General features: G+C 38.8%; 1 protein-coding gene across 1 annotated transcript; it reads left to right on the top strand.

Moving 5' to 3' along the window:
* Window positions 1–1,885: 1,885 nt before the first annotated feature.
* On the top strand, window positions 1,886–16,388 carry LOC133633532 (aly/REF export factor 2-like). The gene is made up of 6 exons (XM_062026079.1): window positions 1,886–2,224; window positions 11,733–11,888; window positions 11,960–12,107; window positions 15,629–15,695; window positions 15,791–15,959; window positions 16,036–16,388. The coding sequence occupies exons 1-6, from the start codon at window positions 2,039–2,041 to the stop codon at window positions 16,048–16,050; spliced, it is 741 nt and encodes a 246-aa protein (XP_061882063.1). The 5' UTR covers window positions 1,886–2,038; the 3' UTR covers window positions 16,051–16,388.
* Window positions 16,389–18,114: the final 1,726 nt, after the last annotated feature.

Here is an 18,114-nt window from a genome sequence, read left to right as displayed (position 1 = left end):
TTCGTCACGTCCGCTTTTTCTCCATATAAACAGCGTGCTGGCCCAGTCACGTTATAACATCTACGGCTTATGGAGAGTGCACAACTGCACACACAACAAGAAGGAGACGAAGCAGAAGAACGAAGTAGAGACAGTCATGGCGACGACGAGTAAGAAGAAGAAGTATTCTTCCAAGTCATCAGAGAGGGTGTTGAGCATGGTTATAAAGATAGTGACAGAGAATAGAATGAGGATGGACAATTCAACCCTTAACTCACTCCTTTCCTGCAAATTAAATTTCACAGATGCTGCCCATACCTAAGCTCCTTCAAAGGCTGTGCTACTGGCTGCAAAGCATTGCACTTTCAAATACAACAATGAGTAGAGGAGTGTTATGTGTGTGTATATGTGTAAATAAATGAACACTGAAATTCAGGTATTTATTTGATTATATATATATATATATATATATATATATATATATATATATATATATATATATATATATATATATATATATATATATATATATATATATTTATATCCAGAATTCACTGAAATTCAAGTATTATATATATATATATATATATATATATATATATATATATATATATATATATATATATATATATATATATATATATATATATATATAGGGCTGTGAATCTTTGGGTGTCCCACGATTCGATTCAATATCGATTCTTGGGGTCACGATTCGATTCAAAATCGTTTTTTTTTCAATTCAACACGATTTTTTCCCGATTCAAAACTATTCTCTATTCATTCAATACATAGGATTTCAGCAGGATCTACCCCAGTCTGCTGACATGCAAGCAGAGTAGTAGATTTTTGTAAAAAGCTTTTATAATTGTAAAGGACAATGTTTTATCAACTGATTGCAATAATGTAAATTTGTTTTAACTATTAAATGAACCAAAAATATGACTTATTTTATCTTTGTGAAAATATTGGACACAGTGTGTTGTCAAGCTTATAAGATGCGATGCAAGTGTAAGCCACTGTGACACTATTGTTCTTTTTTATTTTATAAATGTCTAATGATAATGTCAATGAGAAATTTTTAATCACTGCTATGTTGAAATTGTAACTAATATTGATACTGTTGTTGATAATATTAATTTTTGTTTCACTACTTTTGTTTTTTTGTGTGTCGTGTTTGTGTCTCCTCTCAATTACTCTGTTTATTGCTGGGTCAGGTTTGGTTTTGGAATTGGATTGCATTGTTATGGCATTGCTGTGTATTGTTTTGTTGGATTGATTAATTGAAAAAAATAAAATAAAAATAATAATAATAAAAAAAATCACAAAAAATAAATCAATTTTTTAAAAATGAGAATCAATTCTGAATCGCACAACCTGAGAATCGCGATTCGAATTCAAATCGATTTTTTCCCACACCCCTATTGGCAAGTATGTTACAGTTACTTCATTCTTAATAAAAAAAAATAAAAGAAAGCACTACAATTCCACAAGTAGTTTTGATTTCCATAGTTTTGTATTCACTCCTGCACACTGCAGACCCCGAAGGCGCAGTTTAGTGTTCCAAATCGATTACTGGCGTTGACATTAACAGGAAATTACGACATATTTACCAGCTTATATAATGTGTATGTGTAAATTGCAAATTAAATCGCAGATTCATATTCTGTTACGTAGCCAAGATGGTCATATTTGAGGATTTGGTTTTCTTTATACGGTATTCACCATTTTCGGCGCGTTGAGTGCAACATCCGGGCGTTTTGCCGTACTTCTCGTTGGAACGCACTCAAAATTCTAAATGTAAAAAAAAAGAAAGTGCACGAACTGAAACACAGCATATGTTTTGCACGATAGTGTTGATTATAAAAAACAACAACCTTGCGTTTATTAATCACGTTTGGGGAGAGAGGTGGACTGTGCTTTCCTGGCGTCACTTCCGTAAACTGCCTACGCATTTCCGCTAGCAAAACACGGCGCCACCGGTGGAACTTTGGCAAACGACTCGCAGTCCTCCGCTGGGTTTACTTCATTGTTATTTGAAAACAGCCGAAACGCCACCATGGTCGACAAAATGAGCATGTCCCTGGACGACATTATCAAAATGAACAACAAAGGAGGCCACGATAGTTCTTCGTACGGACCAAGTAAACGTTCCGGTTTAGCCGTTGGCTCCTCGAGGTCGACGCGGAGTCGAGCTAGTAATTTCAACCGCGGGAGAGGAAACAGACCCGCACCGTACACCAGGGTACGTAACACTTCATATATTTCCAGACAAAACATGTCGAAATAAACATGTTGTGCGTTATTGTACATAGAGCATCTTGTTTCAGAGCAATCTGTGGTGTTTCTGTTACGCATGTAATTACCGGGAGTTTAGTAGACTGTTAAGTTTTAGCAACAGGTCACATCTTTGTTAGTGTTCATTGTGCTTCCAAGATGGCTGCTCTATGTAGCTTTACAAGTAGACTGACGTTTCTTTTGTGTGGTTAACAATGCGCCAGTCCTCACCTCCACGGTGTTATTAGTATAATACATTTGTAAGCTTGAGTTGCTAATAACCATAAAGCCTATCTTGTTTTCTCTAGTTAACGTTAACCCATTAGCAGTCCGGGCTATCGTAAAAGGTATTGCTGGGCTGTTACTGACGTCACTTCCGGCTCACGTCCCGCCCAATGAATACCGGTGGTGGTGGTCAACTTAGCTTTGTTTTCAATGGGTTCTAAGTAGTGCTGCAACAACTAATCGATTATAAAAATAAAATAGTTGGCGATTAATTTATTCATGGATCTATGCTATGCGCATGTGCTGAGGCTATGTTTTTTTGTTTTTTACCTTTATTTATAAACTGCAACATTTACAAGCAGCTGAGAAACAATAATCAAAATAATAGGGGTGTAACGGTACATGTATTTGTATTTAACCGGGGGTTCGGTGCGGAGGTGTACCGAACGAGTTTCCACACGGACATATTAAGTAGCGTACTGCACGTTGTGTAAACAATACTCAAAATGCCGGACATTTGAGGCATTTAAGAAACTCCGCTCTGACAGCTCCGCAAAAGAGGACATGTCCGGTGAAAAGAGGACGTATGGTCAGTCTATCGTAGCCCGTTAGCTGCTAGCATGCTAGCAAAAGAGGACATGTCCGGTGAAACCGCAGCGACCGGGCAAGGATAGACTTACCATACGTCCTCTTTCCACCGGACATGTCCTCTTTTGCGGTGTTTCTTAAATGCCTCAAATGTCCGGCATTTTAAGTTATATTGTATTAACAATGTACGTTCAGGGTTAAGAAGGGGTTAAAGGACTACTGAAATGACATTTTCTTATTTAAACGGGGATAGCAGATCCATTCTATGTGTCATACTTTATCATTTCGCGATATTTCCATATTTTTGCTGAAAGGATTTAGTAGAGAACATCGACGATAAAGTTCGCAACTTTTGATCGCTGCAAAAAAAGCCTTGCCTGTACCGGAAGTAGCGTGACGTCGCAGGTTGAAGGGCTCCTCACATTTCCCCATTGTTTACACCAGCAGCGAGAGCGATTCGGACCGAGAAAGCGACGATTACCCCATTAATTTGAGCAAGGGTGAAAGATTCGTGGTTGAGGAACGTGAGAGTGAAGGACTAGAGTGCAGTGCAGGACGTATCTTTTTTCGCTCTGACCGTAACTTAGGGTGGAATCCAATGAGCCCTTGTACCTTTCTCCTTTTTCTATTGTGGATCACGGATTTGTATTTTAAACCACCTCGGATACTATATCCTCTTGAAAATGAGAGTCGAGGACGCGAAATGGACATTCACAGTGACTTTTATCTCCACAACAATACATCGGTGAAGCACTTTAGCTACGGAGCTAACGTGATAGCATTGTGCTTAAATGCAGATAGAAACAAAATAAATTAGCCCCTGACTGGAAGAATAGACAGAAGATCAACAATACTACTATCAGGAGACACTGGACCTGTAACCACACGGTTAATGCTGTGCCGCCTGTCGAAGCCTAGCAATGCTGTTGCTAACGATGCCATTGAAGCTAACTTAGCTACGGGACCTCGTCAGAGCTATGCTAAAAACATTAGCTATCCACCTACGCCAGCCCTCATCTGCTCATCAACACCCGCACTCACCTGCGTTCCAGCGATCGACGGCGCGACGAAGGTCTTCACCCGATCATCGATGCGGTTGGCGGCTAGCGTCGGATAGCGCGTCTGCTATCCAACTCAAAGTCCTCCTGGTTGTGTTGCTGCAGCCAGCCGCTAATACACCGATCCCACCTACAGCTTTCTTCTTTGCAGTCTTCATTGTTCATTAAACAAATTGCAAAAGATTCACCAACACAGATGTCCAGAATACTGTGGAATTTTGCGTTGAAAACTGAGCTGTTTGTATTGGGATACAATGTGTCCGAATACTTCCGTTTCAACCATTGACGTCACGCGCAAACGTCATCATACATAGACGTTTTCAACCGGAAGTTTCGCGGGAAATTTAAAATTGCACTTTATAAGTTAACCCGGATTGGCATGTGTTGCAATGTTAAGATTTCATCATTGATATATAAACTATCAGACTGCGTGGTTGGTAGTAGTGGGTTTTAGTAGGCCTTTAAAAACTAAACAAATTGTGTGCGCAGCAGCATTCGTGGGGGAGGGGCAGAGACAGAGAGCGAGAGAGTTATGATAAACGCGCATGCGTCGTCAGGCTCTGCTTTTTATCGATAGATTTATCAGATTGAATTTTTTATTATCTATAGCAGGGGTGTCAAAAGTGTGCATTTTTGTAACATTTTCCTTGTTTTATTTGGCAAGTTGAAAGAACATGGCGCCAGTATGCTGTTTTTTTTCCAATAAAATACTGGAAAGGATAGAAATGTAGTTTGTCTCTTTTATCCGATTATTAATCGAAGTAATAATCGATGGATTAATCGATTATCAAATTAATCGTTAGTTGCAGCCCTAGTTCTAATCGCCATTTAGCCTTTCTCCAAGATGACATGCCCAATGCTTGTGTTGTTTTCGGCAGTACAAACCGTTCAAATCGCGGAAAGGATAAATGTTTCTTCAGAGTTCCTCAAGAGGTTATGAAAACGGGCAGAAGATTGCAAGATTTTTAAAAACGACGAGAAACGCATGCAGCTCACACTCTAGTCCAGTGCTTATCACATAGTTTCTATACGCGCTTAATCATTATCTGGTACGGCAAAAAAAGACAGCGAAAGACAAACGTTTAGTGTAACAAAATTGTAATTAGGATTTTTTTTAAAGTTCAATGCAAAATAATCTTAATGAGTATTATACACTATGTTTGATTTTAGATTGGATAGAACTTTCCTTTGATCCCCTGTAAGGATGTAAGAATAGGAACACTTCATATTGCAGTTATTGTGACCAAAATTATTAGTTATCATTCTGACCAAAGACATGCACCTGGGGATAGGTTGATTGGCAACACTAAATTGGTCCTAGTGTGTGAATGTGAGTGTGAATGTTGTCTGTCTATCTGTGTTGGCCCTGCGATGAGGTGGCGACTTGTCCAGGGTGTAACCCGCCTTCCGCCCGAATGCAGCTGAGATAGGCTACAGCACCCCCGCGACCCCGAACGGGACAAGCGGTAGAAAATGGATGGATGGCATTCTGATCACATTATTGTTCAATGTGCTCAAAAGTACTTTGACACATGCTGAATGCTTTAAACCATTTTGTATTTGGTAACAAAAATAGACACAGAAGAAACATTAAATATTGTTCTTGCTTCTTAAGAGCAATATTATTTGTATTTTGTGTTTAAATATGTTAATGGTCAGTTTAAATTTGTAAAGGTCTTAGTGTTTTTTTTAATGATAAAGGCAAAACAAGTGTTGCACGTCAGGTTCACTTCCTGTTGTACACATCTCCGTCACTGAGCGTATGTGTCATATTTCTCCTTGTATAGATCGATCACTCCCTTTTAAGAGAGCACAGCTTGTAGGTTCAATGAGCACAATTATATAACTTAGGCCCCGTTTACACCACATATCAAATCAGATTTTTTGCCCTAAAGTGACACAAATTGTCACTTGACTAAATGCTCCAAAGTGCTGAGAATCTGATATTTTTGCATCAGATTCCGGTCACATCAGGAGGTAGTTCAAATCCGACTGGAATTGGATCTTTTCAAATGTGAATTCCGACTAAGCACAATGCGACCTACCTGTATGTGACTTTTTTTATCAGCTTCGGGCAAGCTGCATCATTCGGGTTCACGGGGAAAGACGCAACTTGCCAGCGGAAGGAGCAGGGTATAGCTGCGTCCGCAGAACTACTTTAAGTCGCACCCAAAGTAAGATGCGCCCACAAAGGTGACGACAACGGAAGTGAACTGTGTTTTAAAATAATGCCACAGTGGTGCAGACAATGCGAGAGTGGACACTTGATTTGTAACGTGATCCAAGATGGCTAATGCAACTTGTTTTATTTCGATTGTTGAATGTATTGCTTTTTCGGCTGATTATACACAACCCTAACCTGAATTTTTTTCAGCAGTATTTTTTTTACATTTATTTCTGATTTCCATTTTATGTATTGTCTCTCCAGCTTCACTTCCGTTGTCCCCCCTGTGAGCACGACTTTTAAGTAGACGCGACTTAAAGTACCAGTAAAGTGGCAAAGCAAGTTGCCTCTATATTGAATCTATTATCGTATGTATCTGATGTATGACACCGAAAGGCTTAAAAAGTTTGCGAGTAAATAGTTATGATCAATATAGTGTTAATCTCACAGAGATTCCAAAGCTATTTTGAGAGATAATGAGCCAGCCAGTCATGTGATCGCGTGACGTAGAGGTAGGAACTGCAGATCCGTTTTGATGATGGTCCAGAACCATGTATTTGTGATCCTGAATATAAGGAGGGTGAGTTACAAGTTTTAGAAGCTCTGCTAAACAGATCCAGCTTTATTGAAACACTTAGCATAACAAGAAATGCAAACTACAAACATAATAATACGATTACTTACTGTATGATGTCTGTTCTCACTGTGATGAGAACTGTCTCCATATCTTGCAGTTTCGATGAAGAATCATTTTTTATCCATATGTTTGTGCTCGAAGTACATAAACTGAAATATTTTAACCAAGTTTTATTTTTATATAAATACATAAACAGCTGCACAATAAAGATTCCTTTGCTGAAGAAACATTAGAAATTATACTGGTTTCTTCAGAGACATTTTTGTATTTGAGTGTTTAAATATGTTTATCTTCTTACATTGTGTACTAGCTAGCAATCAGCGTGCTCGCTGCTTCTCCAGGAAATGAGCAGTATATTTGTGCTGTGAGTAGATATCAGATTGTGACAGTATGATAACCTTAGGCAAAAATGACACAGTATTGTATTGTAACTACAGGTCTAAATTAGGGCTGCAATCATTAATCTATTAATTTGATTACACAAAGCTTCAATTTTTATATTATGTTGCTTTGGTTAATCGTTTATTACATGTCACAAATAAAAGTTTATCAAATCCAGACCGCATGGCGTGCCTGGAACTGTAAGTACCGGACATAGTTTTCCCACACGGCTGCTGCAAAACAGCGCACATTAGTGCGGTGGTGTGTGGGTAGGGTTGGGTATCGTTTGAATTCGAACGATTCCGATTCCAATTCTTTGTTTCGGTCCCGATTCCTGACTATTCTCGATTCCGATTCTTTTAAGAGGCAGGGTCAAAAAAAAGTTTAGGATATTTTAAATGAGGTAGCTAACCTACAGTCTTTCTGAATGAAATAGTCTGACATTCTCCATCAATTTTAATTCTATTAACTTTTTATGAACTTTACTATAAATTCCTCACAGGGCTGTTTTCAACTAGAATATAAATATCAAATCTATGAACTTGAATATAAATAATATAAATTATGAATACATTTTCCCAGGGGTACACTTTCCTCAAGAGAGCTTTATTTTTGAAAACCTCATGAAAACACATTTACACACACAAGTGTATGATGCTGCAGGTACTTAAAAATGTTACCGTGCTCCCACTGATGGGCTAACCTGGTGCAGAAAAGCAAATAAACAATAAGAAACAACTTGCAAAACCCAGTCCAGATTAGCAGCAGGTACAGTATAAAATCAGAGACAGTTCTTGTTTAGGAAAATGACCATATTCTCAGGCAGGATGCGTGAGCGTTCTGGACAGATAGTGTCTCCTGTTGTGGAAAATACACGTTCGCTGGGTGTGGAAGAAGCTTGAACGCATAAATAGGAGAAAGCGCGATCTGACAGCAAAGGATAAGTCTTTTGTTGGTTCCACCGGACCATCACCATGCAGCAGGGTCGTCAGGCATAAGTATCGGTGGAACGTCCTGGTACATCTGCAGCTCTCTCTCCACTCGTTTCTTGATGGACATGGAGCTCTGTTATTTCGCGGTTATTTCATTTTTTTTTTGTAAAGTAAAGCCACACTTTCGACCGCCGAAGCCCGCTATCCATGCTTGAGCTTGACTGACTCGCTCGGCTATGCTAACACTTCCGGCGTTGGGCGCTTCTTCGTTGGTGCTCAGCGGCTTCTTCTTCCGGTTCGGCGGACATTTTTTATTTTATTTTTTATTGTTCCCGGTCGGTGGACTGGGTATCGAAAATAGGAATCGAAATTTAAACTTTTGAACGATTCCGGGAGAATCGGAAAGTTAGTCCAATCGATACTCGATACTCGATACCCAACCCTATGTGTGGGTAGGTGTGGCGGCAAATAGTTTTCATAATAAAAACAAATTAATGCATACATGTTAAAAGTGCAATTTCAATGTTGATGATGTGCATTTTTTAGAAAAAAGAAAGTGTATGGTAAGCAGAAAAATCATTGTCAACAAATATTGTCCATTATTCAACTATTTTCTCTAAAATCCGCATTGAGGCTATAAAAGCGTTTTTTATCCGATTAGTCAGTTACTCAAACAAACTAATTGATAATTTACTGAAATATTCAATAGCTATAGCCCTGCTCTAAAATGTGTTGTTTTTTTAATGTCTTAATGGAAAAAAGAGAATAAGCTGTTGCAATTTGTAATACAAATTAGCTGTAGATGATATCTTCTTCGATATGTTGCCTTCTCTTGCGTCATGTCTGCAAACTTCACGCTGCATGATTTCCTTCCTCCATCGTGGCAGTCTGTATTTTTACAGTAATGGTCGTCTCTATTTTCACGGCAGGTGATGCATTCCCAAATAGCCAATTTTGTTATTTTAAAGGAGGGAAAAGTTATGTGGACCACAAACCAACCTACTCCATTCCACAGTCTGTGGAGTTGTGGCAGCAGGAGGGGTCCTGATACAGTCGCGGCTGCATCTGCGCGCAACCTGAAAGATTTTACTTTCGCTTATACCGTACGAACGGTATGAAGAAACATTTTGGTATTTTTGAAACGCCACTTTTTTTTACCTTACAACTAGTAACCGGCCCATTCCTAGCCGTGAGTTTATTGAAGTGTGGTAATTAGGGATGTAACGTTTTTGTCTGTCTATCTGTGTAGGCCATGTGATGAGGAGGCGACTTGTCCAGGGTGTCCCCCCAAATGCAGCTGAGATAGGCTCCAGCACCCCCCGCGACCCCGAAAGGGACAAGCGGTAGAAAATGAATGGATGGATGGACGTTGGGCTGGGCATTATGGCTGAAAACTGTATCATGATAAAAGTTTTTTATATTGATCGATATCGATAATTATTGATATTTTTTTTAATACAATAATGCAATTTTCAATTTACCAATGGTGCTATTTATCAGTGGAGAAGTTGTTTGGTGGCCAGGTAGGATGAGTGCAGCTAAAGTGGTACAATAAATGCAGTCGATTTGAAGTTAGTTTCAGTTTTGAGACACTAAATGGCATTAGTGTATAAGCTATTGAACACTACAGTAGTTTGAGAAGCAACTTCTTAAACTGGCACATTGGACGTGTCAGGATGTTACAGCATCATCTGCATTAAAACCAACAAAACTAAAGACATGTTTCTGTTATTGAGTTGATATGTCAAGATATCACAGTTTCTGTTCTCACTCCATGCCCAACCAATTTTGGTGGTTAAAACTGCTATGTCATTGGCTGTTAGCGGGTCCCTCCCATTGCTCAGTCACACTTCCTGTCTCCTGTTTGCTGGGTTCCCAGCACGCAAGTGACTTTGTGCAACAAATCTTGCTTCATAATTTCTGTTTTCATCAGGCCAAAAAATATAAATATATATTGAATGTTTTATGAAACGCATTTTATAATGATATTGATTATGTGTGTATCGTGATATTAGGGCTGCAACTAACGATTAATTTGATAATCGATTAATCTGTCGATTATTACTTCGATTAATCGATTAATAATCGGATAAAAGAGACAAACTACATTTCTATCCTTTCCAGTATTTTATTGGAAAAAACAGCATGCTGGCACCATACTTATTTTGATTATTGTTTCTCAGCTGTTTGTACATGTTGCAGTTTATAAATAAAGGTTTATTTTTTTAAAAAAAAATTTTTTTTAAAGCCTCTGCGTATGCGCATAGCATAGATCCAACTAAGACTAAATTAATCGGCAACTATTTTTATAATCGATTTTAATCGATTTAATCGATTAGTTGTTGCAGCCCTACGTGATATATATTGATATTGTTTCATCCCAGCCCTAATGCAACTGTATCAAAATCTCACAGTATGATATTATCGCGGTGTTAAGGCCAGGGTACGATATTATTTTGGTATATGTCAAAAAGAGGATGCCTTAATGTGTAAAATGAATGTTGAAGAAGAACACACTTAATGTAATTGGACACAAATATAATGCTCAAATGTTCAAACATGTAAATTGTGCAGGAACATTTACTGTTTCAAGCAAATTTAAAAAAAAAAAACTTGTAGTTGATGTCTTAAAAGTGACAATGTAAACATCCACTGATGTCAAGCTTTGCTGGCTTCAAATATATTTTCTGGGCGATGGTTTATGAGGTGGCGATTTGTCTATCGTGTACCCTGCCTTCTGCCTGAGTGCAGCTGGATAGGCTCAGCGCCCCCTGATGTGTACAGGTTTTTTTTGTATTTCCCTCTGTTCGCTGTGTGACTAGCTGGCTGTCGGCTTGAAAACGCTGAAGACAAAAATTGCAGGCTTTGCTTTGCAGAACACAGACTTTCTTACCTCCACCAAAGAGGTTATGTTTTCACCAGGCTTTGTTTGTCTGTTAGCAACATAACTCAGACGGACATTGATGAAATTTTAAAGAAATTTCCAAAAAACAATTCCTATCACCGACTATGAACATTCATTGCCTGCTTGGTGTTCCACTGCCCCTAATTTGCCGCCCTCGCGCTGCGGCGATGATTCTGGGACATGTAGTTTATCTTTAGAACCAGTCAACGCTAAAGCGCCAGAAAAAAATGACACTCATCAAGTTTTGTTTTGTTTGATGCCGTCACACGTCATGGCATTATTGTGAAGACTTTGAATACCACAGTGTCTACAATATCACTACAGCCTTAGTGATAATCAATCACAGTTTTACAATAATTAAAATTTGAAATGGAAATACTAACCGTTGGGAATCTTACCATGGTTTATTGTTATTACTGGTAATCTTTAAATTTAACATAATTTGCAGAACACTGAAGTAGCTTTTTTTATTCGAATTTGGTCCTTTCCCAGCTTTTATTGTATAATCTTTGTTCATTTATGGATTGAATTGCAGGTTGAAGATTCTGTGGTGTTTAAAGGAACTTTGTCTGTTTCTCTTTCCCAGCCCAGAGAGTTGCCAGACAAATGGCAGCACGACATGTTTGAGGAGCACATTGGTGAGCACAGAGGTCAAAGTGCAGGAGAAGACAGAGGTGCAGAATATAGTGCTAAGCTGCTCGTTTCCAATCTTGATTTCGGAGTGTCAGATATGGATATCAAGGTAATTCTCCAAACCATTAAACTCCTCAAAGGTGTCTTACACAATGACTGACACTTGACCGCTCTTCCCAGGAGCTGTTTGAAGACTTTGGACCACTGAGGAAGGTATCAGTCCACTATGACAGGTCCGGTCGCAGCAAAGGAAGTGCAGATATTTACTTTGAACAGACGGCGGATGCAGTCAAAGCCATGAAGCACTATAATGGCGTCCCTCTTGATGGTGAGGATTTAGCTTTCTTACAAAAGTTTTAGCCGAACAAAAATGACTGAAGAGAGACAAATCATAAATTAAAGAGGGAATGCAAAGGTGGCTTGTAAACACCCTGGAGGAGTCATATTCATACCAGAATATAATAGGTTGTGTTTCAATTCGTGCACTTCTGTACATACTTAGTATTTAGAGTGCATTAGTCTCCCAAATAGAAAGTATGCGGTGATGGATCCTAACTGCCTCAGTCATTTCTGTGGCTTTGTAGCAGCAAGAGAGGGAGTAACTGCAGGGGTTGAAATTCACAACTAAAAAGGAGAGACAAGGGGTTTAACGATTGATCGATACATCAATTTATCGATTTGTATTCCTAAATTTTAAAGGCCTACTGAAAGCCACTACTACCGACCACGCAGTCTGATAGTTTATATATCAATGATGAAATCTTAACATTATAACACATGCCAATACGGCCGGGTTAACTTATAAAGTGACATTTTAAATTTGCCGCTAAACTTCCGGTTCGAAACGCCTCTGCGGATGACGTATGCGCGTGACGTAGCCCGGCGAACACGGGTATGCCTTCCACATTGAAGCCGATAGGAAAAAGCTCTGTTTTCATTTCATAATTCCACAGTATTCTGGACATCTGTGTTCGTGAATCTGTTTCAATCATGTTCATTGCATTATGGAGAAGGAAGCCAAGCAAGCAAAGAAGAAAGTTGTCGGTGCGAAATGGACGTATTTTTCGAACGTAGTCAGCAACAACAGTACACAGCCGGCGCTTCTTTGTTTACATTCCCGAAAGATGCAGTCAAGATGGAAGAACTCGGATAACAGAGACTCTAACCAGGAGGACTTTTGATTTGGATACACAGACGCCTGTAGAGAACTGGGACAACACAGACTCTTACCAGGATTACTTTGATTTGGATGACAAAGACGCAGACGTGCTACTGTGAGTATGCAGCTTTGGCTTTTTTTTGCGTATGTACGTAACTTTTTTAAAATATATAAGCTTTATGAACCTTGGGTTAGGTGAACGGTCTTTTGGGCTGAGTGATTGTGTGTGTTGATCATGTGTTTGAATTGTATTGGCGTGTTCTATGGAGCTAGGAGCTAGCAGAGGAGCTAGGAGCTAGCATAACACGTACCGTACCGTAAGTGCGCGTCACATACGTAACTTTTTAAAAATATATAAGCTTTATGAACCTTGGGTTAGGTGAACGGTCTTTTGGGCTGAGTGATTGTGTGTGTTGATCAGGTGTTTGAATTGTATTGGCGTGTTCTATGGAGCTAGGAGCTAGCAGAGGAGCTAGGAGCTAGCATAACAAACACGCAGGTGTTATTATGCAGGATTAATTTGTGGCATATTAAATATAAGCCTGGTTGTGTTGTGGCTAATAGAGTATATATATATCTTGTGTTTATTTACTGTTGTAGTCATTCCCAGCTGAATATCAGGTACCGTGAGTATGCAGCCTTGGCTGCTAAACATTCGATAACTTGACCGTATGTGCGCGTCACGTACGTAACTTTTTAAAAATATATAAGCTTTATGAACCTTGGGTTAGGTAAACGGTCTTTTGGGCTGAGTGATTGTGTGTGTTGATCAGGTGTTTGAATTGTATTGGCGTGTTCTATGGAGCTAGGAGCTAGCAGAGGAGCTAGGAGCTAGCATAACAAACACGCAGGTGTTTTTATGCAGGATTAATTTGTGGCATATTAAATATAAGCCTGGTTGTGTTGTGGCTAATAGAGTATATATATATCTTGTGTTTATTTACTGTTGTAGTCATTCCCAGCTGAATATCAGGTCACCCCCGGCTCTCACAGCATCTTCCCTATCTGAATAGCTTCCACTCCCCACTAGTCCTTCACTTGCACTTTACTCATCCACAAATCTTTCATCCTCGCTCAAATTAATGGGGAAATTGTCGCTTTCTCGGTCCGAATCTCTCTCACTTCGTGCGGCCATCATTGTAAACAATAGGGAACTTTGCGTATATGTTCAACTGACTACGTCACGCTACTTCCGGTAGGGGCAAGCCTTTTTTTTATCAGATACCAAAAGTTGCAATCTTTATCGTCGTTGTTCTATACTAAATCCTTTCAGCAAAAATATGGCAATATCGCGAAATGATCAAGTATGACACATAGAATAGATCTGCTATCCCCGTTTAAATAAAAAAAATTCATTTCAGTAGGCCTTTAAGTATATTGATCTGTGCTCGGCATGTTTTCCTTCCAAGAGATGGGTATCTATCCAATATAGTTTTAAAAGGGATAGATTTTATCGATACTAATAAAAGGAAAATATTGGATTCAAGAATGGCACACTGTGTGAAGTTTAGCAGTTTTAATAATGAAAATGTTAAACGTCATCTTTATTTTCCCCGTCTGCGGTGTCATCAAAACAAAAATGGCGAATATCTACGGCAAAAGACAGGTGTGATTCCTGTGACGTGTGTCTTTAAGAGGTGGTGCTGTTGTACGTGTGCGAGTGCGGCAGAGTGAACAGACGTCTGTGTGTAGAGCAGTCCATCTCAAATAGTAGGGCGGGCCTTGGGGGGGGGGGTGGGGGGGCTGCGCAGTGCAATGCCGGGGTGCGCGTCTGACCTCTGGGAACATGCTTTTTTTTGCAGTACCAGAATTCGATGCCGCGTATGTTGCACTTGGCTTCACTGTAACCAGCGGTGCGTTGTTTCCTTTAATGATATTAGCTTACAATGTTATGCAGAGGTATAGTTATAACAATTTGAATAGACAAATTATACTATATATAGTAAGAGTGGAGAGAGAGGGGGCGTAACAGAAAATAATTGAGAAGCACTGGTGTAGTGTCTAAACATGAATTGTGGCAAACAGCAGGTCTTGTATAAAGTGTTTTGACTCCCCGAGTTTACCGCTAGTTAAGAAAGTGTCTAAGAAGTGTATCTCTGACTGTGTCCATTTCAAAGGTAAATCTACTGTCAAAATGTTGGTTACTGTACATTTATTGAAAATTGCTTGAATGTTTAAAATGTGAGCAGAAAATGTTTCCTCTTGTTAATTCAACCTAAAGTGTTGGTTGCGCTTTATTTAAATAAAATGTGAATGCATTGGTTAATAATCGTTTTATTTGCCTGTTTGTATCCATAATTCATTTTTACATAATTTTGTTACATAAGATAAAAGGAATGTAGGAAACTTCACCTGCAGCGTCCAGTATCAAGTATTTATTTCACAGTCACACTGTTTGATTTTTTTTGGGGGGGGGGATAAAAACTTAGGGAATCGATTTCAACTCACTGCATCGTTTCTGATCGTATCATTCTAAAATAATATCGTATCAGCAACCACACATTTTGAATTGAATCTAATCGTTGTTAAAACAAATCCATACACCATTACACATCAGGCTTGATGGTTTAGAGGGGGAGGAATGAGCTAGTGTGTCATACGGTGTCATTCCTTCCATAAACCAAGCTTCACAATGTCATGACGTATACAAATATACTGAAAGTCCTTCACTCTCATTTGAACCCCTCTAGGCCGACCGATGAAAATCATACAGCCGACCGCAGACATTGAACCACAAAGGCGACCATTGATGCAGAGGTTGGTGTTTACTTATTGTTGAACGAGTTAATCCTGTTCTTCATACCTGTTCATCATTTGTAAGATGCTTTTTGCTGTGACCATCATTCCAACAGAGGCTTTGACAGGAGCAGACTCGGCCAACCCGTGTTTGAAAGAAGCGAAAGGACACCAGGAGGCAGCAGTAGAGGCTCAAGAGGATTTGGAAGGAGCAGAGGAAGAGGAAACAGACCCCAGCTATCTGCTGAAGAGTTAGATGCCCAGTTAGATGCTTACAATGCCATGGTATTATTCTTGTTTAGTTTCCTCTACTGACTTCTATAAAGTCTCACTACTAATTTGATTTCTTTTTCATCCACAGGCAAATAACAGCTAAAGAACCACGCATTAGCTTCTTGATTTTGTTTCCATTATGGTGAATTTTCATTTATGTTTAGAAGCCATTATGTGATATGCTACCATGTGTTTTTAGATATTTTACGGTGTCTTCATGTTTATGTTGCAGTTTTTTCAGGTTAAAGGCCACCAATTGCTCTGTATGTAAATTTAAAATGAGTGGTTTCTGTATTTCTCTTTTTTGAATTAAGTTTGAATTTTGATTAAGTGCTTTAATGCCCTTTTATTTTGGAACTTTTCTTCAATTCTATCACTTGTACTGTACACTTGATATGTAAATAGTGCAGGGTTTTGTACATAAAATACTCACTAGAAGTGTTTTTGTATTGGTTCATTTAGAAATGATAGGTGAAAACAACCAACTAAGGCCATTGTCCACACAAACTCGGATATTTAAAATACGCTATTTTTTTTTGCCTTTTGGCCACTTATTCCTGCTTACATGTATGTTTTTGTCCTTAAAATAGCTTTTGAGAAACTCCAACTTCAGTGGTTAGGTAAAACAAAACCTTTTGGTATGTCATATTAAGACACATTATGTCATGTTTTTTTAAATTATATTTAAAAACAACATGAAGTTATGAAGACTTACAAGTGCTAATGGGTGATTAAACCTGTTTCGAGGGGGCTGTATAAGTGCTTAGATTATGACGATGGTTTAAATGTCATTGTCCATCTAATATTTCACAGAGTTGAAATTATGCTGTGCCTGCGGACAAAATGTGCATGGCCTTTTTTGTGTGGACAGACCTTGTTTTGAAATTTCACCCGGCTTAATAGAGATATGTGCATTTTCAGCAATATTTATGTTTGTGTGGATGTACTCAAGTCCAGCCCAGAGATGCCTCTGAATTGCTTTGTTTTTATTATGACAGCTCATTGTTCAACACAAAAAATATTAAATACATCCTGCTAAAAGTAAGAACTCTTATCTTATGATAAATTTGACACATTCATAAATTGAATTACAGTAGAAATAATCAAAACGATTAGTCTCACTAATCGCTGACATCATTTGGAAATTAGTCAATTTTACTGGTAAATGTTTTCTAGTGTGAATATCTGTCAGTATCCTATTTTAATGCTTTTGTATTTCGGTGGCTTATACATAGTGTATTACATGGGTAATAATAAGCCATCCACGGGAGCCCATGCCAGTATTGTGCAGGTCTACAGTCTTGTTTCTTGAATGTTCCCCCACTCTTATTTCCACTATACACAATGTTGTATACAGGTCACGAGAAACTGATTCACAAAGTATTTAGTTGCACAAAGGTTATATAGAATTATATTGAACCTGCGTGATGAAATCACTGCTCTACCGACTGTGTTCAAGGCAGTCATGAGTCATGACCCAGCCCAGGAGGTCACAACTAAACATGTTGCGATCCAACCATAGTCGTTTAAAGTATAATATAGATCAGTGGTTCTTAACCTGGGTTCGATCGGACCCTAGGGGTTCGGTGATTCGGCCTCAGGTGTTCGGCGGAGCCTCCGCCGCTGAGCTCAAGACACACCCAACTCATCGTTTAAATAAAAACTTCTCCCTATCTGCATATTAGGGATACCCCAAACAATTTTCCCTCTGATTTGCAGGTGTGTAATCTGTTGTGAGTTTATGCACTGTGTGTGTGTTGTTCTTTGAACAAGGTGATGTTCATGCACTGTTCATTTTGTGCACCAGTAAAAAAACCAAAACATAACTTTGTCTTGAATTTGAAACAAAAAAACCATTTAATTTTTCACTAAAAAAGGGTTCGATGAAAGCGCATATGAAACTGGTGGGGTTCGTTACCTCCAACAAGGTTAAGAACCACTGTACTAGATAAGATCTGGAGAGCATTGGAGTATGATGTGCACATGCTCTAATAGAACCATTAGTAACAAAATTGTATTTGGCATGATTGCTAAAATGTTTTTAATTGATCAAATAAGCCTATATTCCTTCTTCTCTCTTTTCCTCTTTACCTTCCTTCTCCTGCCTTTTCTTTTGTATCTCCTCTTTCTTTCTTTACTCTGGCAAGTTCTCCTCCCCAACCCGGAG

The sequence above is a fragment of the Entelurus aequoreus genome, linkage group LG18 (assembly GCF_033978785.1).
Source record: "Entelurus aequoreus isolate RoL-2023_Sb linkage group LG18, RoL_Eaeq_v1.1, whole genome shotgun sequence".
Taxonomy (NCBI): domain Eukaryota; kingdom Metazoa; phylum Chordata; class Actinopteri; order Syngnathiformes; family Syngnathidae; genus Entelurus; species Entelurus aequoreus.
Note: the sequence above shows the minus strand (reverse complement) of the source record. Positions and strands in the feature narration are given on the sequence as shown.